Source organism: Bos javanicus, chromosome 11, assembly GCF_032452875.1.
Source record: "Bos javanicus breed banteng chromosome 11, ARS-OSU_banteng_1.0, whole genome shotgun sequence".
NCBI lineage: Eukaryota > Metazoa > Chordata > Mammalia > Artiodactyla > Bovidae > Bos > Bos javanicus.
In genome coordinates, this window is record NC_083878.1 from 82829529 (window position 1) to 82855619 (window position 26091).

Genomic DNA, 26091 nt, shown 5'->3' on the forward strand with positions numbered 1-26091 from the left:
GGGGATTTGGCATAGTTAGGGAGGACTTTCCTGAGGAAATAACTCTTGAGCTGAGACATAACTATTGACTCAAAATTAAGTATTGAATATACTAGAAGCGTTTTCTAGGAAGGCAGGACAGTTTACTACAAAAAGCCCCTCGACAGGATAGAACATGATTTCTGCAGGCCTAGTAGATGGTGATATGGTGAGGCCCCCAGAGTCAGTGGAGCATGACGGGAGATGGGGGGAAACCAGACCTTGTAACAAGACCATGTGGGCCCTATCTAGGGCTGTGGGCTCTTTCCTGAGAGTGATTGGAAGGTGCCTAAGGATTCTGATAAGAGAGAGAGGTAATATGATCAGGTTTTCATTTTGATGAGATCATTGTGGCCACCATGTTGAGGAGGGATTTTAGGGAGGCCACTGCAGACATACATGGACTGCTTAGCAAACTGTGAGAGTGATAGACTATAGGACGGATGACCATAGCCTGGAGTGGGGTTTTGACAGTATAGCAGTAATGAGAATGGGCTTCAGAGATACCTGCAAAGTGAAATGGATGGCACTAAATAAGTCAAATAATAAGGATAAACTAGCTATGGAGGTGAGTGAAAGCAGGAGGGTTAAAAATTACATCCAGGACTTTACTTGGTCAGTCCATTGGATGATGCCATCATTTGAGACAGAAAATACTAGTTAGGGGCACAAGGTTAGGGAAGGGTGAGGAAAAGGCAAAGGAATAGAAGTGTTATACTTGTGGCAGTCCCAAGAGGAAAGATCAAGTGGACAGTGTGTCTTACAGATTTGGGATTCATAAGGAAAGGTGGAGTTTGGAGATAGTAATTTGGGAGTCATAGGCACATAGATAATAAATAAGTCATGTTGCTGGTGTTCTTTGGGAGTGAATGTAGAATGAGAGAGGAGAAAGACTTAGCACAAACTTTGAGGACCTTCCACAATTAGTGGGAGAGGAAGAGCTGCCAGCAAAAGGGACAAAATCAGCAATTGAGAGGGAGCAATATTGTTCTAGGGAAGCTATGGGACAAAAGGGTTTAAAGAAGAGGGGTAGTGTTGAATGGTCAGTTCAGTTCAGCTGCTCAGTCGTGTCCAACTCTTTGTGACCCTACGGACTGCAGCATGCCAGGCTTCCCTGTCCATCACCAACTCCCGGAACTTACTCAAACTCATGTCCGTGGAGTCGGTGATGTCATCCAACCATCTCATTCTCTGTTGTCCCCTTCTCCTCCTGCTTTCAGTCTTTACCAGCATCCCGGTTGAATGGTCAAGACCTGTTATAACTTATCGACTTTAATTTTATTAATATTTCTGGAATTCTACCATCTACATCTTAAATATTTATGAAATTGTTACATGGGTGACAGTATTAATCTGTGATAAATATTGTAGTAACTTCACCATTTTGGAGACATAGACATGTTCAAATAAATGTTTATTATAAAATGCATATTGGCTTAAAAAATTTTGGCATTTTATTAAATGTCTCTTTTCATTGACTGTTACATAAAAGGTTGTCATATCTGTCCAAACAGGATGCTCCATTGGTCTCTGAATATATTATAAATTATCAGGCAGTCTAGTAATGTGCATGACTGTTCCCAGCATATCATTACAGCAGATCGCAGTGTGATTATGCAGATGCACAGCAGTTACAAAAAGGAAATCATTATCTGCTGATGCCATTACTTATGAGCAACAAAACACCTAATGTTGATTTAGCAAGTGGTGTTTGGTGTTCCCTGTTCTTTACTTAAGACTGTTATTTGCCATACTGTTCAGTCCAGCTTAGTCACATGAGTATTAAAGATCAGCTGTTAATACAGTAGAAATTGCCCAATATTTACTTGCTGAATCAATGCCAATAAGATGTCAATAGATCGCAGTTACAAGAAAAAGACATTCTTTATTTTAGGGTTTTTGTGTTACTATTTCTTTAAAAAAGTCATCTTCGCCTCTGAAGTTGATTTTTCTATAATTTTGCCTTCTCCTTCCTCTTGGTTGAATTTGGAGGTATTTCCTCATCTCAGCCAATGTACAGAGAAGCAGGCACACGGGCTGGATGAGGGAGCCTTGTGCACTAACGCAGACGCTTCAGATCAAGAAACCGTGAGTACATCCTGATAGTCTCTCCAGCCGTGTGTCCCTGCATGGGAGAAATCAGTTCTCAGAAACTCATTCTCCTATATTCTTAAGTCATAAATGATTTCATGGTGAAATGTCAAACCTACAGAACCTGACACATGATCGGTCCTTAATGAATGGTAGTGATTACTGGAATTTCACTCCTGTAAGAAAGAGAGAATTGTCATAAACACCCAAACTTGAGTTCCTGGTCTCCTTTCCCCCTTATTTTTTCTCATTTTCTTTCTTTTTCTTGGTAGTTTTCAACATCAGAGATGGCTTTGTGGGTCCGTGTGCCTGTAGTCAGCTCCAGCTGGCGGACCCTGGCTCTTCTGAGTGTGTTCAGCTCCCTGAGCTCAGAGTTGATTCTTGCTCACCGCAGCCTCCACAGCCCTCTTCACCTCTGGGCTGTTCTAGGCACTTCGGTGCATCTTAGAGATGACATCTGGTGTGAGGGCATGGGTTTTGGAGTCAGGCCACATTTCAAGATCCAGCTCTGCTCCCCATAACCCCAACTGTGTAGCCTTGAGCAAGTCTCCTGATCCTCTTGCATTGCTGTTTTCTCAGTTATGAGGACCATGATCCCCACCTGGTTATGGTTGTAAAGATTAGAGAAAATCTGTGGTGTGTGTGTAGCCAGGTGGCTCCTCAATCTGTCAAGATTATTCCTGTTACTGCCCTTGTCAGTTCTGCTGATTCCATCAACGTCTTTAAGTTTTGAATATGGGATCATTTTGAAATGGCAGAGGATGCTTCTAGCTGGTGGAATAGTGCATTTGTTTATTCATGAAGTATTATTATCATCTTTTTTACTAGAACCTTTGTGTTTTGAGCACAGTTTTAAATGTTAAACAAAATGGGCTCCTCCTTACCCTTATGGAGTGTATATTCTAACTGGGGAGACCCGCACCACACACATACACAGTTAAGAACACTAAAAATAAATTGCTAGTCATAATAAGTACCATAAAGGAAACCCACAAGGAGCAGATAGGAAAGACCTCTCTTAGGACATACAAACAGATCACTCTTGGAAAAAGGAAGAAAAGGCATTTGCAGAGTGACCCCATTCTGGGACAGTGGATTCTTGGCATTTTTGAGTAAAGGAACAGCCTTGGTGGCTGGAGCGAGTGGAGCCCACTGAGCAAAGGAGGACTACACAGGGGCCAGAGATACTTTTAACTGTCAGTTTTGAGAACAGCCTCAGTCTGTTCCTTCTTATTTAAGCTGCAGACCCGAAGGCCACACATCCTACACTTTTATTTCACTCTGATATGTGCTTTTCCATCACCCAGGGGATTGATTATCTGCATGATCTTGCTTGGGTGGTGGAGATCAAGTGAGATACCTCTTCATCTCAGCTGGTCAGTTTAGTGCCACCTCTTTAGACGTTGGGAAGGGACTCTGCCTGTGCTGTGCTGCTTTGCACAATCAGTTGTATATTGTCTAGTAGGACTCTGTGGTCTCACATATAAGGATGGGAAAGAGCATGTTACAGCTATGAGGAAGTCAATGAACTATAATGTATCTACCTTCTCCTGTGTTGAAACAGAAGCTGAAGGTTGCTGTTGTTCATAGGCTGATGTCCAGAGTGCCATGTTATAGAGAATTCTCAGTTCTGGCTTTCTCCTCTTGGCTTAGTTGAAGAGTTAGTGTGAGAATAATTAGTGTGTAGAAAGGGGGATTTAAGGCAGCTTAGCTTTTTGAAAGTATATTATAACATTGAAAAATAAGGTAAATAAAAATTCAAGTCCAGGAAGAATCCATATTGGAGTTGAAGGCTTGACTATAGAAATTCAGGTCATAGGTCTTACCCATTTTTTAAAATTGAGCTATGCATTAACTTTTGATCTTTCTTTGGCCCAAAGGGTCATGATGCTGATCACGACTGTGATTTGCATTGTACATAAGAAAAAATCTACCAATCCTAAAAATGGAAAAACTAAATGCTACCATTACCCAAATGGAGGCAGTTCTTTTCATACATCAGCTACCTCCCTTTCTGTATTTTCCCCCAAATAGTAAAGAAAAAAATTCCTTATACTGGCACAAAATGTAGTAAGAAAAAGATGCATTTGGGGCCTGTTCTCATCTTGTGAAAAGTGCTCAGTACTTGAATCCTACAGGTCTGGATTCACACCACAGCTCCATGACTTCCCTTCGATGTGGCCTTGGTGAGCAAGTTGTTTCATCCTTCTACTCCTAGAGTTTCCTCCTCTGCAAAATGAGTATTCTCACTCCATCTTGCAAAACTGCTGCAAGCTTTGAGACATTTATATAAAATACCTGGCATGTACTGTAGTAGATGCTCAGGGGTGAAAAAAAGTATCTATTTTTAAGTCTGGGCTTCCTTGGTGGCTCAGTGGGGAAGAATCTGCCTGCCAAGCAGCAGATGCAGGTTCAGTCCCTGGGCTGGGAAGATCCTCCAGAGAAGGAAATGGCAACCCTCTCCAGTATTCTTGCCTGGGACCTGGGAAATCCCATGGACAGAGGAGCCTGGTGGGCTGACCCCACGGAGTCACAAAAGAGTCAGACATGACTTAACAACTAAACAACAACAGCTATTAATTCTGGAAACAGACCAGATTTACTGAACTCGCCCTCTGACAGCTGTCAACCTAAGATTGCAGATCTGATTTTTGAACAGTTATTTTTCAGGTCAATGTGAATATCAATCATAAGATACCTGCTTTGTAAGAATTAAATGAGATAGCATAATACTTGCTATCTAAGAAGTGCTTAATCAGATCAGATCAGTCGCTCAGTCGTGTCCGACTGTTTGCCACCCCATGAATTGCAGCACGCCAGGCTTCCCTGTCCATCACCAACTCCTGGAGTTCACTCAGACTCACGTCCATCCAGTCAGTGATGCCATCCAGCCATCTCATCCCCCAATCCCTCCCAGCATCAGAGTCTTTTCCAATGAGTCAACTCTTCGCATGAGGTGGCCAAAATACTGGAGTTTCAGCTTTAGCATCATTCCTTCCAAAGAAATCCCAGGGCTGATCTCCTTTAGAATGGACTGGATGGATCTCCTTGCAGTCCAAGGGACTCTCAAGAGTCTTCTCCAACACCACAGTTCAAAAGCATCAATTCTTTGGCGCTCAGTCTTCTTCACAGTCCAACTCTCACATCCATACATGACCACAGGAAAAACCATAGCCTTGACTAGACGAACCTTTGTTGGCAAAGTAACGTCTCTACTTTTGAATATGCTATCTAGGTTGGTCATAACTTTCCTTCCAAGGAGTAAGCGTCTTTTAATTTCATGGCTGCAGTCACCATATGCAGTGATTTTGGAGCCCAGAAAAATAAAGTCTGACACTGTTTCCACTGTTTCCCCATCTATTTCCCATGAAGTGATGGGACCAGATGCCATGATCTTTGTTTTCTGAATGTTGAGCTTTAAGCCAACTTTTTCACTCTCCACTTTCATCAAGAGGCTTTTTAGTTCTTCTTCACTTTCTGCCATAAGGGTGGTGTCATCTGCATATCTGAGGTTATTGATATATCTCCCGGCAATCTTGATTCCAGCTTGTGTTTCTTCCAGTCCAGTGTTTCTCATGATGTACTCTGCACATAAGTTAAATAAACAGGGTGACAATATACAGCTTTGACGAACTCCTTTTCCTATTTGGAACCAGTCTGTTGTTCCATGTCCAGTTCTAACTGTTGCTTCCTGACCTGCATACAGATTTCTCAAGAGGCAGATCAGGTGGTCTGGTATTCCCATCTCTTTCAGAATTTGAAGGATGCCTATTGCTATGTCTGTGCTATGATATCTTTTAAAATATTTTTGGTAGAGAGATAATAGGAGACTCCATAAACCAGTCGGAGTTGACAGTTTATGAGAAATGAGAAGGCTTAAGGGGTCAGGCTTGTCCTGGAGGAGACGAAGCCTGTTCACGTGGCCTTCCTCCCACATAACCACTCTGTCCATGGAAACCGTTCCGCAGAGGAGCTCGGCAAGTGCTAGCGTGTCAAGAAGTCGACTCCAAGGCCCTCATTACCGCGCCTCTCATGAAGTTCGTAGGTGACCTTGCAGAGTGAAAGTTCATTTTTTGGTTTGCGAAGGCACCTGGCTAACATGCTGGAGAAGCCGAAAAAGGCCACCATTTTTTCACCACATTTCCCCCACTTAATCACATATGCAGCTGTCAGGCAGCACTACAGATCAGGTCTGTGCCGTCAGGTTCCTTCGGAGGCATTTGTGTGGTAAATATCTTGAACTGTTTGCCTCACATTGAGGAGGAGTTTCCCTCCTCACATTGGAGGAGTTGTGATTTAAAGGGTAGAATCGTCTCTTTGCCACAGTGGGGAAGGAGTCAGTGGTGGGGGCCTGTTCACCTGTGGTCATGGTCATTCATGTGGGTTTACACATCTTCATACTACTGGGGTTAGTCTTTGGGGGACCCCTAGGCCCATCCCTTTGCTCCTTCCAGCTTCTCCCAGGAGCCCTCACCTCTCTCCTTCCAACCCCCTTCTGTGTACTCCTTACAGTCAACTCATGAAATGGTGTATTACTCAGTCTCAAGTAAAGTATAATACATTTGAGTAAATTTTTTTCCCTATACGAGTAGAAGTCCTTTCAATTCATGCTGTTCTTGAATCACATTTTTGGGTGATTGACAGCTAGAAGCCATTACAGAACCCCTTAATCATGGGATTAGTACCAAGAATTTATTCCTTGTGCCTTTAGTACAACTAATGCTAGCTTCTTCCCGTAGTTAATCTCTGAAAGTTAATGAGCTGCCTTACAGCTAAAACTTAGAAAAAGCACTTAAACAGTTTTTAAGGGCAACCACTGGTTTGATTAGTGAAAAGTCCACATGGTATTTCTTCCTACTCTTCAATGTGGGTTCTTTGGAATTGTTTTCTAAGTAGAGATTTCATTTCTTGTTCCAAAGGGAAGATAACAGCTTCTTTTGATGGAACTATTAAAATGGATTATCAATTACTGGCATCTATAAAAGATCTTAGTACCTTGTCATTTACTGAAGAGGGAATTTTTCGTATTTATCGTGTGTCAGTAAAGATATTCCAGTATCTCTCTTGACAAGATAATTAGGGAAAATTGCACATTGAGCAAACTGAATTGTAGGCACAGAAGAGTAGGTGGGTGGGAAGGGGGAAGGTAATGTTGACTGAAAGAGACTATTTTCAGAATCAAGTCAAACATAGAGGAGCTAAAGCTATTATGATTTAGTCATTGTCCATTTTGTAAATGAGTCTGTCTTAGATACTCTGTTTATCAGGTGATAGGAATGAAGTACGACAGGAGAACTCTTAGATTTTTGCCACTGGGAGAGAGAACTAATGTCTGTGTTAGAGAAAGAATCCTGTTTTTGAAATGGTTATCAGTACAGGTGCTGGAGCCCATGGATTGGTGGCTGCTTTGTGACAAGGTGAGCAGACCCATCCACACAGAGTCCCGACAGATCTGGATACTTGGTCTTAGGCAGGTCACTTGTCTCTAATGACCGTTCTCATCTGGAAGTTGGTAATTGGGCTTGCTTGGTGGCTCAGATGGTAAAGAATCTGCCTGCAGCGCAGGAGATCTGGGTTCAATCCCTGGGTCGGGAAGATCTCCTAGAGAAGGAAATGGCAACCCACTCCAGTAGTCTTGCCTGGAGAATCCCACAGACAAAGGAACCTGACAGGCTACAGTCCATGGGGTCACAAAGAGTTGGACACGACAGAGTGACTAATACTTTCACTCTCAAGTTGGTAATTACCCAGATTCCACTTGTCTGGCACAGTTATCAGTGTAACAGGTACAAGGTTTTTTTTTCTTTTTTCCTTCCATCGAGCGTGTTCTGCTTGCAAATCTTTGTGAGTATGAATCATCTTAACAGGATGACACAGCTTCTTATTTACTTCTTCACTGCATTGTTTTCAGATTTCACTTAGCAAATTACAAAGGAACATCAGAAATTCTGTGACTTTCATACACCACTGGGTGTATAGTACAGGCGTACCTTGGAGATATTGCAGGTGTGGTTACAGATCACTGCAATAAAGCCAATATCACAATACAGCTAGTCCATGAATTTTTGTTTCACAGTGCATATAAAAGTTACTTTTACACTGTATTGTAGTCTGTAAGTGTGCAAAAATAATTACATCTAAAAAACGTGCAGACCTTAATTAAAAGATATTTCATTGCTTAAAAATTCCAAAATAATTACAATAGTCACATCAAAGATCACTGATCACAGATCACCATAACAAATATAATAATAATGACAAAGTTTGAAATATTGTGAGAATTACCAAAATGTGACACAGAGACACGAAATTAGCAAATGTTCTTGGGAAAATGACACCAGTCGTCTTGTATGATGCAGGGCTGCCACCAAGCTTTGATTTGTCTTAAAAAAAAAAACCAAGTATCTGTGAAGTATAGTAAAGCAAAGCACAGTAAAACGAGGCCTGCCTGTGTATTTCAGAGATGGCCTTGCACACTTTGAATAGTTGTAGGATCCAGAAGAGTTTCGGACTAGCCATCCATTTATACTCTTTCCTATACAGACCTTGTGCTCTCTTGTCTTGATACTTTCGTTCATATTATTTCTGCTTCATTCCTTTCTACAATACCAACTTCAAGCACTTCTTTCAATAAACCTGTTGTCTTTGATATCTACCTCCTCTGAAATTATAGCTTTAGTGGCCTTACCCTTTTATTTATTTTTTTTAATTGAAGGATAATTGCTTTTCAGTGTTGTGTTGGTTTCTGCCATACATCACTGTGAATTAATCATAAGTATACATATGTCACCTCCCACCCACCCCCTCGGTTGTCACAGAGCACCAGGTTCAGCTCCTTGTGTTATATAGCAGTTTCCCACTAGCTATCTATTTTACAAGTGGTATATATATATTTCAGTGCTACTCTTTCAATTCATCCCACCCTTTCCTTCCCCTGCTCTGTCTACCATTCTGTTCTCTATGTCTACAAGTGGTTCTCATCTTGATTGGGATATAATTGCATGTCCTTTGTTAGCCCACACCATTATTGTGCATTGTTGTTTAATTATTTAGAATGCAACTGGATTTTCACACTGCTAGCTGAGAGCTCTGTGTTGTAAATCTTGATACCCTCCCTGGTGCTGAGCACAGGTCTCTTATCTGTAGAGGACACCTAAGTTTTTGTTCATCCTCCCATCTATTTGGCATTCAAGGCACATGTCGAGTGTTTCCTTCGTACCACACGCTGGTGCTTGGTACTGAGAAACTAAAGCTAAAGAAGATGTGGTGTCATTTTTGCCATCAAGTGGTACATAGTCTATGTGGGACAGGCAGACTAGTAAATAGTTAAAGCATGTTATGAATAGAAGGAAACTGTGGGGCATTTTTAGAGAGAGGGATATTTTTGCAAATGTTTGAATTGTATCTTAATAGAAAAATAGAATTTCTCTTGAACTGAAAGTTAAAAACGCATTTTGGAATTGCTTGATATTTTGACTTTATAGATTGCTGCCATTATCCCAAGTATTATCACACCCTCGTACAGATGTTAAAGTATATTGTGTGTTAACTTTATTTACATAAAACAAAAACATGTCTTGGCACTTGCTAAAAGAGGGAATTCCAATGAATAGAATGTTGTATTTCAGAGGAGTTGCTTTTAAACTATATAAAGCCTAACTTTTATCCTGCTTGAGGTCTCTCTTCATGCTCCAGGTCTCATTCTCTGCTCCCAGGTTCTTTTTCTGCTGCTACTATGAACTCTGGAAGCTGGGTGTTTCCATTAGAGCCCAGGGCTGCCTGGAGACCTCTTACAGTTAGAAAGCTTGAAGCTCTTCCTTTGTGGGGTGTCAGGATTAAACTGGGCAGGAGGCACTGTGTTCTGTCCAGAGGAAAGTATGATACCAAATTCAGCCCTCTCCATCACCCACTTAACACAAACTGATTAACCAAACAAAACCCCTTAAAATTGTTTTCAACAGTTTGACATTAAATGACTTTTAATAAATTACATTACAAAAACATTTAAGTCAAGATTGAAACATTAAGATATGTGCTTTATTCAAGTGGCTTCTTTACTACAGACAATTCAAGTGCAAGTATCTCTTCTTTCCTATTTTTATTCTGTTTGAACACAGTATCAAGGTTATGTCTTCTGAATATCAGTTCTAGCCTCTTGAATATAAAATTTATGCCAGAAAGTTGGGCGTTTTTCTTCACCTCCCTTTTTCCTAAATTCCTGAAATAATAAGTTTGTTTACATTTCTATAATGAAGCTCAAGTTTTACCTTTTTTCTTATGACATGAATAAATAATGCATAGTGGAAGGTGACAGATCTGGGTTCATTTCCTAGCTAGTAAACACTGGGCTGCTCTCTGCTGCAGAATGTGAAATAATATCTCTTTCTAGGGTTACTTTAGACCCACATGAGATAATGTGAAAATCCTGTAGTACCATTTGAAGTGGAAGTGACCTGTACCAGAAACAAGTGCTACTACTGTATTTGATTAGCCAGCAAGAAGGAATTCGTGAGAAGTAGTCTTTCTTCCTGGAGAAGGCAATGGCGCCCCACTCCAGTACTCTTGTCTGGAAAATCCCGTGGACGGAGGAGCCTGGTGGGCTGCAGTCCATGGGGTCGCTAAGAGTCGGACACGACTGAGCGACTTCACTTTCACTTTTCACTTTCATGCATTGGAGAAGGACATGGCAACCCACTGCAGTGTTCTTGCCTGGAGTATCCCAGGGACGGGGGAGCCTGGTGGGCTGCCGTGTATGGGGTCGCACAGAGTCAGACACGAATGAAGTAACTTAGCAGCAGCAGCAGCAGCCTTTCTTCCTAGGTTTCCAAAAAAAGGGCACTTTAAAAAAAATGGAACCAAATCTTACCAATCTTAACACAATTTGTCTCTTAATATCAGTTTGTCCACAGGAGAAATTGAAAACCGCGCCCAGTCCCTTCATCTCTTTGAGACATTGAAGACCGACCCTGAAGGCTTTCACAAACACATGGTCAAGTATATTTACCCTACGATTGGTGGTTTTGATCACGAAAGGCTGCTGTACTATTTCACTCTGCTGGAGAGCTGTGGCTTTGCGGATTTCGGGAAGTACGCCATTAAACCGGAAACCCATGTTCGGCTACTGAAGAAATTTAAGGTAGTGGCATCAGGTAAGATGATCATCTTCCTGCCTGAATTCATTCTTTAAATTCAGTCTCGGACTTCGTGTTTGGTACATGATCGTGTTCTTGCACCGTGGCTGGCATGACTGTGAAACCTCAGTATTTTGATGCTAATTGACTTTAGTTATCTCCCTAGCTCCTTTACTTACTGTTGAGAGACTTAAATATTAGAGAAAGTTAGGTCACACAGTGACTTACAGAAGGCCTGGTATTCAAATCCAAAGTTCTTGAGGTCTTTTTTCCCCTACTCCCATTGTTTATATTTTATCTATATAAATGACAAGGTTGAGACACTTTAAAATAGGCCGTTTAGCAGAATTTTACTTCAGTGGAACCTATGTGTTTAAGGAATGTATGAAGCCTTTAAAATAAGAGCTTTAGAATCTTTAATGAATTGTGGAAATCTGTAGAATGGTGTCTATTTGTCTTTATGCTCATAACTAAGAGGTTAACCAGAAGGTATGCAATTAAAGATAGGGAGAGAAAAAGAGGAAAAAAAGAAAAGAAATTAACTACATTAAAATCTCTCAAATCCGTATGAAATTTTATAATTTACTGAACCCGGGTCTCCTGCATTGCAGGCAGATTCTTTACCATCTGAGCCACCTGGGGAGCCTTTATAATTTATAAGGTACTTTCATCTGCTATTCATAACGATTGTGAGAATTTACTTCAGTTTATCAGTGGTTTACTGAGTAACTGAATTCGACCCTGGACCGGACACAGAGGAAAAGGAGTGAGGTTCAGTCCCTGCCTTTAGGTAGTTGATGAGATGTCCGCTGGATGACAGATGAACCTGGTGCAGTTTGGTGAGAGAGCTGTTGGAAGAGCATGTAGGTGCTGTGGGGCACTGAGGAAGAGAGGAGATGTTGCCAGGTCCAGGGTACGGCGTGAGGATGCTGGGACTCACAGAGTGACCTGCTGAGGGCTGCACAGTTGGCCAAGCTGCAGGCAGGGATTGGAACTCAGATTTTCAGTTTTATCTCAGTGTCAAACGAAGCTGTCTGATGGAACTGAATCTTTTCATTCAACCATGCAGAGAGGCCCTGTGTGGGTTTGAAAGTTCTATATGTTTATGTTGGAATGAACTGCTCTCTCTTTTTCTTGCCTTTCCAATAGGTCTTGATTACAAAAAGCTGACTGATGAAAACATGAATCCCCTTGAGGCATTGGAGCCAATCCTTTCAAGTCAGAATATCTTATCCATTTCCAAACTTGTTCCCAAAATCCCTGGAAAGGATGGCCGCATGCTTTCCCCAAGCTCTCTGTACACCATTTGGTTACAGAAGCTGTTCTGGACTGGAGACCCTCACCTAGTTAAACAAGTCCCGGCGTCCCCCCAAGAGTGGCTGCACGCCTATGACGTCTGCATGAAGTACTTCGATCGCCTCCTCCCAGGCGACCTCATCACTGTGGTGGACGCAGTGACCTTTTCTCCAAAAGCTGTGACCAAGGTAACCAAAGATAGCTTCACGTAGACTGGCCATTTTAGAAGAAATGAAAATTGCCCTTCCGGTCTGTCAATTTGTTTTTGTTTCCTTTCTTGAAATGAGGAATACTTACGTGGTTGGTGGTTTCGTTTTCTGCTGAGCATGACGTATGTTCATCGGGAGGTCATTTTCCTCTATCATAATTGTACAGGTAGTCTAAATCAGGCTTGACGGTTGTAATTTGCACATCCATTTTGTTCATATTATAGTTGTTCTCATAATATGTCATTTTATACTAAATGCTCCATCCTCTTCTTTCCAACTGACAAGTGGAAAGAACCTCCAGGGCCAAGCCCATGTTTCCTGCATTCAGAGCCAGGCTAACAACTTGCTGCATTGAAAATCAAGATCTTAAAAAATTTTCGCATTAATAACACTTAGGACATGACTGGCTGGTAGAATTGCCTGGAGTCTGTGTGGCATTTTCCAATGTCCATTCTGTGTCTCGGTGAGCACTTTTAACTGGATTCTAAGTCCTGCCGTCGCTCCTTCAACAATGTAGACTTTCACAGAAATAGACAGTATAGGTCCTTCCCCTCCCCTCCTGCCCCTCTCACCCAGACTCCCCTGCTTACCACAAATGTGAATTTCTCATTGCTTGGACATGGGGCGTTGTCTCTCCTAGAAAATCTGACTGCTGGTCTCAGATCTAAACAGCATCATCTTTGGGACTTCCTTTCACTTTCCCTCCCGTCTTTGCTGCTACCTTCTCTTTTTACCAAGTTGCCCAGTCTGCCCAGGACCCTACCTCGTGTATTTTTACTGTAGTTCATGTTATCCTGAACACTGAGCATAGAGTCTAAGAATCCAAGTCATTCATTTGGAGATTGGCACAGGTGGAGGTTCAAACATCTACTAGAAATGCTAGTTTTAGCTGCTTAGCTAGATTAATAGTTGTGGATAACCAAGGACTCCATTTCCTTATTATGAATAAGGACTCAATTAATTCAGTTAATAACTTGGTTTGAAATTTTATAACCAATACGGTGAAAAGGAGATAATCATTTTTGTTGTTGTTAAGAAAAAAGCAAGGATGGTTATAAAAGGATTTAGCATGATATATCTGAAAAGAGCACACATGTAGAGTTACAAGGCTTTGAACTTTGGACTTGCCACTTCTCAGCTCCTTGGTTTAGCCTCAGGAATCTCTGTTAGACTTTTGCCTCCTTAGGGCAAAGGCTGTAATTGGAATTTATGAAATAGATAATAGCATTACCCTGATTTGAATAGGTGAGGAAATGAAATTGAGATTTAACAAGGTTAATATGGTAATAGAGGAGTTATGATTTGAACTCAGGGAGGCTTGTTGCAGGCTCTTTGCTCTTAAGTACTGAAGTAGACTATTTCTAAGAAGTAGAACAAACAGCTAGAGTCAAGAGACCTGGGGCCTTTGTAGCAACTGTGGGGGAAAAGTAGGGCCAGAGAGCCCCAGGCATTTTCAGTCCAAGCGGAGCAGCCTGTCATGGAATGGATTTTTCCAGAGCAGGGCTAAGTAAATGAGGAAGGCCGGGCCAGAGCCTCGCAATGTCTGGGAAAAGACGAGAGTCCAGCAAACAGTGGATAAATCTCCAAGGGTGAGAAGAAGTTGGAGTCCAATTACGTACTAGCAATGCTGGAAGTGTGTTTTGGAGGGAAAGGGCTGAGAAAGGAAAATGGCTCCAGAGCTGGGTGGGACCTGCGAACCAGCTGAAGGAGCTCTACAAGTGAACAGACTGGCCAGGAAGATGGAGTGGCCCAAGCTGAAGAAGGTTTTATGTATTTTGTCTAAGGGCAGAGACAAAGCCTAGCATAGCCAGCCAAGGCCATGTTCTAATTGTGAGCACGGGTGTGGGGGTGGACAAACAGCCTAGACTTTCCAACAGCGGTTATTTGCTCATGGTTAAGCAAACCTACCCACTCCAGTGTTCTTGCCTGGAGAATCCCAGGGAGGGGGGAGCCTCATGGGCTGCCGTCTATGGGGTCGCATCGAGTCGGACACGACTGAAGCGACTTAGCAGCAGCAAGCAAACCTAGGATTTAGATGCAGAGTCTACTCAGATTGTTACTTATGTTTTAAGTCAGACGATTTTAAGTTATAGCACATTCTCATCGCCTTAGTTTCTTAAAGATACCCTCCAACCACGAGAAAATATATGACCCAGTTGTCTGTGGGCATATGTGCACTTTTTCCGAGGAAAAGATGCATAGCTAACCCAGTTGGGATCGAGTCAGTTAATTGTGGTGTTGTTTTCTCTTAGCCCAGATGGTGTTAATTCTCAGCAAGATATTTTGCTGTAGAATGTGTCAAGAGGTGGTTTCCTACTAAGTCAAGCTATAGAAAAGTAAGACAGCCACATTAATTTGCTGTCTTTAGCTTTATGTCTATTCTTGGTTTATTAATTGGCAAGCTCTAAGTTTTCCATTCAGAGAGGGCAAATACAAAGTTTAAGTGCCGTGCGTCTTTGATATCACACAACGCTGTCCTAGAGAGAGAGGGTATAAAATTCATGTTGAAATACAACCCTCACACGTCAGAGGACACATTTGGAAAAGGAAATGCGGCTGGATGTGGCCAAGTTTGCAAAACACCAGATGTTGCCACAGCTTGTACATGATGTAAAAAATGTAAAATAAGTGTATGTTACTCATATATAGTGTGCAGTTTTCAAATGTGCACCCACATTTAATTCAGAGCCAAATTTTTGGAAAGAACTGGTGAACTCCTGCTAGAGGGCCTAACAAGTATTCAGATACTGGAATTCATAGAGGAATATCCCCAAAGCCTGAATTTCATACCCATTCTGTGATGAAATAAGCCTGCTAAGGCACTTTGCCTTCATAATAATAGTCGCTTGCGCTAGCAGCATTCATAGACATTCTGGGGAAAATATTCACAAAACAACATTATGTCATGTAGGCTAAGATTGAATTTGCATGACATTCGAGGTGATGAATATGCAGAAGGGAAAAGAATACAAATATTTCAAGTGCATTGGCTCTAGTTCTCAATTGCTGCTTTCCAGTTGAGTCAGGTTAGGGTTGCTCTCATATTGCTTTTCCAAATCAGTAATTAGAAACATTTTTATAGAAGGGCCAGAGAACAAGTTAGTGGGTTAGAAATCCAGGAAAATGGTCAGCAAAGCTGAAAAGCAGGTCAGAACACCATTTGCTTGGTTCAGACATGATGTGATTATAGAAGGGGGCTGCTGCTGCTGCTAAGTCGCTTCAGTCACTCTGTGCGACCACATAGATGGCAGCCCACCAGGCTCCCCTGTCCCTGGGATTCTCCAGGTAAGAACACTGGAGTGGGTTGCCATTTCCTTCTCCAATGCGTGAAAGTGAAAAGTGAAGGTGAAGTCACTCAGTCGTGTCCGACTCTTCACGACCCTATGGACTGCAGCCTACCAGGCTCCTGCATCCATGGGATTTTCCAGGCAAGAGTACTGGAGTGGGGTGCCATTGCCTTCTCTAATAAAAGGGAGCACTTGCATGTAATTCCAGCCTTTGTGTTCTGTGCTCAGTGCTCACTCTAGTTTGCTGGTAGAGCTACATCCAAAAATAAGGATGTGGAAAATACTCCTCCTATTTAGGAAGTGCTCCTCTGGAGTTTGCCCGAATCCTTCTTTTAAAGCTCGGTAATCACAGAATTAAAAGTGCCTTCTAGTGTCCTGCCCACTGCTTCTCAGACTGGATTGGGTAGGCGTTTACCACCCGCTCCCCACCCGTGTGCACCCGAGGTTTCAGCTTCTACCAGTTTGTTCGTTTGGGAAATGTATCTCCTTTGGGTTAGAGCAGAAAAATTCTTGAGAACCTCTTTAGTCTGACCTCTTACCTTGAGCATCATTTCTATTGTTAATTAAGCCACTACCTCTGCTTCTATATTTATTTACACACACACACACACATAAACATATACACATAAGGAATCTTTCTTTCTCTTCTTACGTTGCCAACTTTCTGGTTCTGCCTTCTGAAGCTGTGGAAACGGCATTAGGCCATCTCTTGTTCATAAGACTATTTAGATTCTTGAACTAAGCTACTATTTCCTCCCATTGTCTAGACTAATTGCTGTAAAAATCTAGAAAAATAGATTTATCTTAAAAACCATGATATGATCTAAAAATAAATTTTACTTCAGAAGTTTAAGTCACAAGCAAAAGGCTGCATTGTAGCTATAACTTCAGGATCTTTCCAGTGCTAATGCCGTCTGTTAACTAAGAATGGGAGTGCATTTTTCACCATAATGAAAATTGGTGTCAGAAATCTGTGTAAAAATGTTTAGGTAATGCATATTTCCTGATTGCATGGCATGATAGATAACTTTTTGATGCATCAGTCAAATGCATACTATACAGATTTATTAAGTATTTAGGCATTATTGTGTGCCGTGTACTCTATTAGTTGCCATTGGAGACATCAAGACATAAAAGACATGCCTATAAGAAACTTAAAATTAAAGAGTTTTTTTCTTTACAGTTAAATTATAGTAATTGAGAATTACTCTCCCTGTGAAATTAGAAATTCGTTGACGGGAACGATGTTGCCTTTTATCTCCAAAGCTCCAGGTATCTAGCACAGTATAAAAACAGATACTCCTTAAAGTGGTTGTTAAAATAGTTATAATCATAGATGGACAGTTTTTACATCTTTTAATTTGTGAATGCCTTATTATTCTTAGCAGTTATTGAAGATCCTAAACAACCTTTGTTTATGTAATATCTGTTGATATTTATCATATTAGAAATTAAAACCAACATATTTTAAAAATATATGTTTAATTCACTTAAGACTACCAATAATAGATCCATTTATAGGTTGATGGTAATAGCATCTCTTAATGGAAAATAGAAAGAGAGTATTTCACACACACACAAAATGAAAGCGTGACATCATTTTACAGTTGCATGTCTGGCTTAATGTTAACAGAACACAGCTAGGTTCTCATGTTTGCTTCTGTGTTCAGCTTTTGTTGTTTGGGTTGAAGAAGATGAAGTTTTCAGCCTTACACAGATACAAGGTTAGAAAAGGGAGGTGTGCTTTAATGGCCTGTGGTCTAATTTTGAGTGTTCTTGCCACAATAAACTCTCAACAAATGATAGATTCTTACAGGCTAGTTGTAGTGTAGAATCAGAACCCCTATCTTTGATATCTCTGTGCTCCGTTATACTAAGACGGTTGTTCTAGATCGCACTTTGAATGGCTCTTTTACCTGTGTATGATTTGGAATATAATGCATTAAGCATTTGGAAAATTGGCTCACTGAGTTATGCAAATCATCCAAATGTTGATACAGAGCCTTATATATCATCAACAAAATCACATGGATTATTCTGAACACTCATCTCATCCAGTGAGTCTTTAAGCATTGGGAAGCTGTCACGCTCACAGTTGTGGGTACATGTTTTCCAAAATTCCGATTTTTGCTTGAAAGCTTAAGTTGTGTCATTGGCAACAAATACTGTGAGTTATTTTTCTTGAAGTGACAGGCTCACTTTGTTCACGTTGGAGAAAATGTTTGGCAAATATTCAAGTCTGAATAGCCATAATTTGTCTATTAAGTCGTTCTTTCAAGCACAAATGGTAATGTATGCCAAAGCAGCTACTTCACCTCTTCATGACTGAGAGAGTCATTCAAACATTTTTCTTTATTATATTTCAGTACACAGTGAGGCATTTTATGTGTATCTCTCAGTCCTTCGAAGATAATGCATTCAGTGGTTGAGATTTAATGAATTATTTTTACTCCTTCATCAAGAACATTCTCAAATGAAAATACCAGTAGAGAGCCCAGTGACTCTTAGGACAGCTTGGTGCCACTCCCTTGATTGTGCTAAGTCCCCACAGTTTTATCCACCATTGCTTTTTTACCATCATCTAAGTGTCAACATGGCGAAAAAGGTAAATAATGTTTTCATGTCATTATCAAAAATAATTTTGACCTTGTTCACAAGGTCACTCTTGAAAAGAGTCATAGACCTTTGTAGTTTGTGGCCCACACTTTGAGAACCAGTTATAAGTTATTCTTTTCAAAACCACAGCCATCCGGTGCCCATATGAAAGAGCATTTCAACTTCCTAAATATGTGTAATACAAAAAATAATGAAGATATGTCTGGTCAGTGCCTAAAGGATTGTCTTATAGTTCAGTTCCTCAAAATAGTGTAATTCCTAATCAGCTTTCCAAATGTAGAGGTGTCAGAAAGAACTGGAAAATGTAAAGGGAATGTGTGCATGGTAATGTCATGATAACACTCTATGAATTTTTGAGCTTGCAATATATGTTTTCCTTCTACAAAGTTTAGCTTTTATAATTTTTTTAGCAAACATATACATTTTTTAATATTAATCAAGCTTAGCAGAGAGTTCTCTGGGAGAGGCATACATTCACCTCTTTCTCAGTTTCATTCCCAGGCCAGGATTTCGCTTTAGAGAAGAGGTGATTGATTTTTCCAGGACTTGAATGCAATAGTTTGAGGGTCATGATTAAAAATGGCTCCACTCTTTCTTTACTCACACCCCCTTTTAGAATTCAGGAGAATGAAAATGACTATCAACAATAAATAAATACTGTTGGAAGAGCTGGAATTGGGGAACATGGCCTGGATCTGCAGCCCAGTAGTCTGTCTTTCATGAAAGTTCACACTTGTTTGAAACTTGGCTTGTTAAGAACGGCTGCAGAAAGTCATTCTAGAAGGAAGCTAAGGATGGGTGTGCCCTGACAGGCAGGGCAGTCTGGGGTTGGGACATTAACCTGTGGCTCTGAAGTCTGCTCTCATCCAGTGGGGAGGAGTCAGGAGAAGGGGAGAGGGATGCCCACGGTGCGCTTGCTAGAGTTTTGGTTAGAGTGGAAATTTTCTCCTCGTAATGGAAAGATGAGGAGAGGACAGGGGACTTTTGGCTTGCTTAATTAATTCGGCTTGATAATGAAACCTCTTGCCAGTGAGGGGAGAAAGGAGTCCAGAGTCTGTGGGGACCTGGTGCTGTTACCCGCCCTGCCACGCCCACTGCCTGAGGCCACTCCTCCCGTCCCTGTGAGCCCTGTGGTGCATCCTCCTGGGACCAGTCGTGGCAGTGCAACCTGTTGTAGAAAACTCCAGCCTAGGTCAGAAGAGACCCTCCTCCACCTTCCTGTGGACGAGGCTAAAAATTCACTCTCTGTTCTGTTTCCCGTCTCAGATTTTTGCCTAACTGAACTGAAGATTAAAACTCATCACAAGTTTTAAGTTAAGCCACGAGCTTAAATGAGAGTAGAAATAGGCCAAGTGTTACAGGTCAGCAACTTTAAAATGACCCAAATTTAAATTCCCGTGATTAAATTCCCAGGGAGAAATTGACATCCTTAAAATCAAATCCACTTGCCCTTTTAGTTCAAGTTCAATTCCATCGAAATCCAAAATTCGTAAATTCAACAAAAGTAAAGTTCAGAGATGGTTTTCCTGGTTTCTGCTTAGTCTTACAGAGAGGGCTACGTCAAGTGTCGGGTGATAAATCAGGTTCTTTCAGCAGAATACACCTTCTTTCACTCTAGGAGTAGCTTCTTCAGCAAATCTGAAGTTAAATTAATCCTGCCCCAAGTTTTCCATACATTGCATTTTAAAAACTCTAAAAGAAAAAGAGAAAAAAATTAAAACAGTATCAACCTCAACTCCATGACCTTGTAATTTAGAAAACTCAAGCAAATCACCAGCTCTGAAAGAGCCAAGCAAAATCTTGTTCCGAGTTCAATCCAGACACACATTCCTAGAAGGCTGGAGAGCATGGAAGAGGCCTGGTGGGGTGAGAGCGAAGGGGAGTCGACAGAAAAACCCCCCACTGGGTTTAACTTTGCCAGCGTATCAGGCTTATCCAGAGATTGGTTGGGTAGGTCTCCCATCAAGAGGTTAACTGTGATGTGTGTTCTCCATGGAGGAAAGAAAAAGCATCCCCCGTATCTCCTCTCTGAGGCTGATTTATTTCACATGGCCCCGTCTGCAGTCACTCTGCCTACCTAATTTCCATTTCCCCATTTAAGCTCTGCGTTCCTCTCAGTTGTGTCCCAGTGGCTACTGTTGCTGTCTTTTATTCTATGAAATCCCACTTGTCTCAGAGACCTTTCTCTAGGGAGCTTTGCCACTCATGCCGGTGTTTGTCTCTGCTGAAAATCACCCTCAATACATCTCTCAACTGAAATCAACATAAATGGTTTTGAATTCTGTGCCCCTGAGGACCACGAGAAGACTGTTACCTTTGCTTTGTGCTTGTCTGAATTGAAGTATTTCCATCATATATTTGGGGCTTGATGGGGAAAGAGCAGTAAATAGTGTCTCGTCTTCCAAAGTTACGGTCAGTTAAGAGTCAGAGGGATCAGCCAGATGAAGATCAGTTACTTTATTGTTGGGAGGGTTGGAGTAGCAAGCATGGTTGATTTTATACATTCAGCCTTCCTCGTACTTGCTCCCTGCCCAGATCTTTAGACATCCCTGCCAAACACGAGGATATTTTATTTGGAGAGCATGAGTGCGTCCTCAAGAGTGCTGCCTCCCACCTTGATTCCCACCCATGGGACCCCAAGTGGTGGCCTCTGGGTTAGTGCTGCCCAGTAGAATGGTGATGTGAACCACCTGTGGAATTTGAGAAGTTCTAGCAGTCACATTTAAAAAAGGTGACACAAAATAGGTGAAATTGTCCTAAATGTTACCATTTCAACCCAGGTCTCCTGCATTGCAATCAGATTCTTTACCATCCGAGCTACCAGGGAAGCCCATAAAAATATGAGCGAGATATTTCCACATTTTTGTTTTTGCTGTTTTGTTTTTATTTTTGCATGCTCTTTACCATCTGTTGCGGACTTGTTAATAAAGATGAGTCGCATTTCAAATGTTCAGTAGTCACCTGAATGTATTGGACACATAATGCCTCACTTGAACCAAAGTCCACACTTATCCCACAGATGTCGGCCACCGGGAGGACAAGAGCAGGAGAAAAGTCACAGGCACATCTCAGAAAGAAAGGGAAAGGACCAGCCACCCAGCGTCAGTGTCTCCCCCTTGTGTCATCAGCTGTCCCTCCTCCTCCCCCGAAAGTGAAAGGCGAAGAGAGCAGCAGTACTTTCCTTCTCAGGACCAATCGGGGAACGTCCTCCTCTGCAGGCCTGGGTAGTAACTGTGCAAAGGACAGGAAAATGGTTCCTGCCACACATACTAAATGAAGGTCAAGCTAACAATAAATTATAAGACCTCAGGCGTTACCTGTCATCTACAGAGATCACTGCACGTGCTGTGTAATAACAGTGGTAATAGCTCCCATTTATTGTTCACTTATTATGTACCAGAAGCTGGCTCTCCACTTGACCTTCTCTCTAGTTATCATCACAGTGACCCTGCAAGGTTGATATTACATCTCGGTTTGAAATGAGCACACTGAAGGTTAGAGGTTAAGTAATTTGTTCAAGGTCAGAAGCAGCTTAGTAGCTGAGTCAGAATTCCAATCCTAGTCTTATCTGTTTAGTGTTAGAGGTCTTCAGCCAATGATAATCTTTTTTCCTCAGGGAGGCACCCACTATTTTCTGAAGCAGATTGGATCCATTGATGTTATTTCTTATATGGAGTCCACATCTGCCCCTTATCTGGTCTCTTTTTTGTATCAAGAAATAGAACCACTTCCTTCCTTGCTCTTTGAGAAATGGAATAAAAATACCATATATCCCCCAAGACTTTCATGCCCCATTTCTTCTTTATTCCTCAAATAGCCTGGATTTCATGTGTTTCAGTTATAATCACTTTTTCCTTGACACAGTTTATATGTGTTTCTCCTTTTTTTTTTTAAAAAAAAAGGAGAAGAAACGAAAAAGTAATAAAAAAATCGCCTCCATGTATTACTTTTCCTAGTGCTACTGTAACTGATTACCACACCCCTCAGTGCTGAAATAATATCATTAATTGTCTTTAATTTTGTAGGTGAGAGGTTGGGCAGGGGTCTCTGGGCTGAAATGCAGGTTTAGGAAGGGCTCCACTGTTGTTGGAGGTTCCAGGGGAGAATCCAGAGTGAAGGAAGTGAAACTCCCTTCTTTGGCTCGTGGCCCCTCTCCTCCATCTTCAAAGCCGACAACACTGCCTCCCTCCGATTCTCTGTCTTCACATACTTCTCTCCAACCAAAGCCAGGAAAGGGTATCACTTTCAAGGACTGACGTGAAAAGATGGGAGCCTGCGTGGAAAGCCTTGGATAATCTCCCCATTGCAGGGACTGGACCATTAATCACATCAGCAAAGTCCCTTTGCCGTTACCATAGCATGTTTGCAGATCCAAGGATTAGGATATACCTCTTTGGGGACTGTGATTCTGCCACCCTTTACTTTTATATGTAATAAGGTTTTAGACACTTCAGTTCAGTCGCTCATTTGTGTCCTACTCTTTGTGACTCCCTGGACTGCAGCATGCCAGTCCTCCCTGTCTATCACCAACTCCCACAGTTTACTCAAACTCATGTCCATTGAGTCGGTGATGCCATCCAACCATCTCATCCTCTGTCGTCCCCTTCTCCTCCTGCCTTCAATCTTTCCCAGCATCAGGGTCTTTTCCAATGAGTCAGCTCTTTGCACCAGGTGGACAGAGTATTGGAGTATCAGTTTCAACATCACTCCCTCCAATAAAAACTCAGGACTGATTTCCTTTAGGATGGACTGATTGAATTTCGTTACAGTCCAAGGGACTCTGAAGAGTCTTCTCCAACACTTCAGTTCAGAAGCATCAATTCTTCGGTGCTCAGCTTTCTTTATGGTCCAATTCTCACATCCATACATGACTACTGGAAAAACCATAACTTTGACTAGACGACCTTTGTTGGTAAAGTAATGTCTCTGCTTTTTAATATGCTGTCTAGGTTGGTCATAACTTTCCTTCCAGGGAGCAAGCATCTTTTAATTTCATGGCTGCAGTCACCATCTGAGGTGATTTTGGAGCCCCCAAAATGAAGTCTGACACTGTTTCCACTGTTTCCCCATCTATTTGCCATGAAGTGATAGAACCAGATGCCATGATCTTCGTTTTCTGAATGTTGAGCTTTAAGCCAACTTTTTCACTCTCCTCTTTCACTTTCATCAAGAAGCTCTTTAGTTCTTCTTCACTTTCTGACATAAGGGTGCTGTCATTTGCATATCTAAGGTTATTGATATTTCTCCTGGCAATCTTGATTCCAGCTTGTGCTTCATCAAGCCCAGCGTTTCTCATCATGTACTCTGCATATAAGTTAAATAAGCAGGGTGACAATATCCAGCCTTGATGTACTGCTTTTCCTATTTGGAATCAGTCCGTTGTTCCATGTCCAGTTCTAACTGTTGCTTCCTGACCTGCATACAGGTTTCTCAAGGTGGTCTGGGATCCCCGTCTCTTTCAGAATTTTCCACAGTTTATTGTGATCCATACAGTCAAAGGCTTTGGCATAGTCAATAAAGCAGAAATAGATGTTTTTCTGGAACTCTCTTGCTTTTTCGATGATCCAGCAGATGTTGGCAATTTGATCTCTGGTTCCTCTGCCTTTTCTAAAACCAGCTTGAACATCTGGAAGTTCACAGTTCACGTATTGCTGAAGCCTGGCTTGGAGAATTTTGAGCATTACTAGCGTGTGAGATGAGTGCAATTGTGCAGTAGTTTGAGCATTCTTTGGCATTACTTTTCTTTGGGATTGGAATGAAAACTGACCTTTTCCAGTCCTGTGGGCACTGCTGAATTTTCCAAATTTGCTGACATACTGAGTGCAGCACATTCACAGCATCATCTTTCAGGATTTGAAATAGCTCAACTGGAATTCATCGCCTCCACTAGTTTTGTTCGTAGAGATGCTTCCTAAGGTCCACTTGACATCACATTCCAGGATGTCTGGCTCTAGGTGAGTGATGACACCATCGTGATTATCTGGGTCGTGAAGATCTTTTTTGTACAGTTCTTCTGTGTATTCTTGCCACCTCTTTTAAATATCTTCTGCTTCTGTTAGGTCCATACCATTTAGTTTCTTTGACTTTAAAGTTAGTATGTTTGATCTTAAATCAACTAAGATCCACTGTCTTACATATAAGAAAGTATATATGCATTATGGCACTACATCAGCTTTGTTTTTTTTTTTTAATACCGAAATGGAAAAATGGTAAAAAGTATTGGAAGAAAAATCAAACCCTTAAAGCTGATGTAGTTCCATAATGCATACATACTTTCTTATATGTAAGTCAGTGGATCTTAGTTTATTTAAGATCAAACATACTAACTTTAAAGCCAAAGAAACTACATGCATGTCTTTCTAATTACTGGTGTGTATGTGTGTATATATGGAGAAGGCAATGGCACCACTCCAGTACTCTTGCCTGGAAAATCCGATGGATGGAGGAGCCTGGTAGGCTGCAGTCCATGGGGTCGCTAGGAGTCCGACACGACTAAGCGACTTCACTCTCACTTTTCACTTTCAAGCATTGGAGAAGGAAATGGCAACGCACTCCAGTATTCTTGCCTGGAGAATCCCAGGGACGGGGGTGCCCGGTGGGCTGCCGTCTGTGGGGTCGCACAGAGTCGGACACGACTGAAGCGACTTAGCAGCAGCAGTGTGTGTATATATCCACATTGATCTTTGTGTATACATTACAACAGTGAATGAAGATCTTTTTTTTTTTTTCTTCATCTGTATTTGTTACAACTTTTTGAAGCAGAATGTGACTTGAGCACTACATTTCCATTCACATGGAAGATCTTTTGATCTTCATAATTTTTTTTAAATTGAAAGGATGCATGTCAAATGCATGTTTGTCTCAGAAGACACTGTTTCTTTTCTGAATGAAAAGTTCCTTTCTCATATATTTTTTAGGACTATTTTTTAGAGCAGTTTTGGTTCACAACAAAATTAAGAGGAAGGTACAGAGGTTTCCTAGTTGTTCCTGCCCCTATACATGTATAATCTCCCCCACTTTCAAGATCCCTCATTAGGAGATACTTTTTTTTAATTGATAAACCTACATTGACACATCATCGTCACCCAAAGCCCATAGCTCACCTTACTGTTCACCTTCGTGTTGTTCTTTCTGTAGGTGCGGACAGATGTGTAGTGACATTATTATCTAACCACGTTGAATATCAGAGTATTTTCATTGCCCTAAAAATCCTCTGTGTTCTCCCTATTCATGACCCCCGCCCAAACCCCTGGCAACCATTGATCTTTTTACCGTGTCCATATTTTTGCTATGCTTTTATATAGACTATAGCTGCATATAGTCATATGCTCCATAGCCTTTTCAGAATGGCTTCTTTCACTTAGTAATACGCGTTTGAGATTCTCTGTGTCTTTTCATGGCATGATAGTTTATTTCTTTTTAATGCTGAATAATATCCCATTG

General features: G+C 41.4%; 1 protein-coding gene across 2 annotated transcripts in view; it reads left to right on the top strand.

Annotated features, from left to right (window-relative positions):
- NBAS (NBAS subunit of NRZ tethering complex) overlaps positions 1-26091 on the top strand; it is a 335203-nt gene that overhangs the window by 227840 nt on the left and 81272 nt on the right. For both annotated transcript variants that reach the window (XM_061433269.1, XM_061433270.1), the window contains 2 exons: positions 11008-11258; positions 12390-12724. In XM_061433269.1, coding sequence (XP_061289253.1) covers positions 11008-11258; positions 12390-12724 — 586 coding nt within the window. The remainder of the gene's footprint in view (positions 1-11007; positions 11259-12389; positions 12725-26091) is intronic.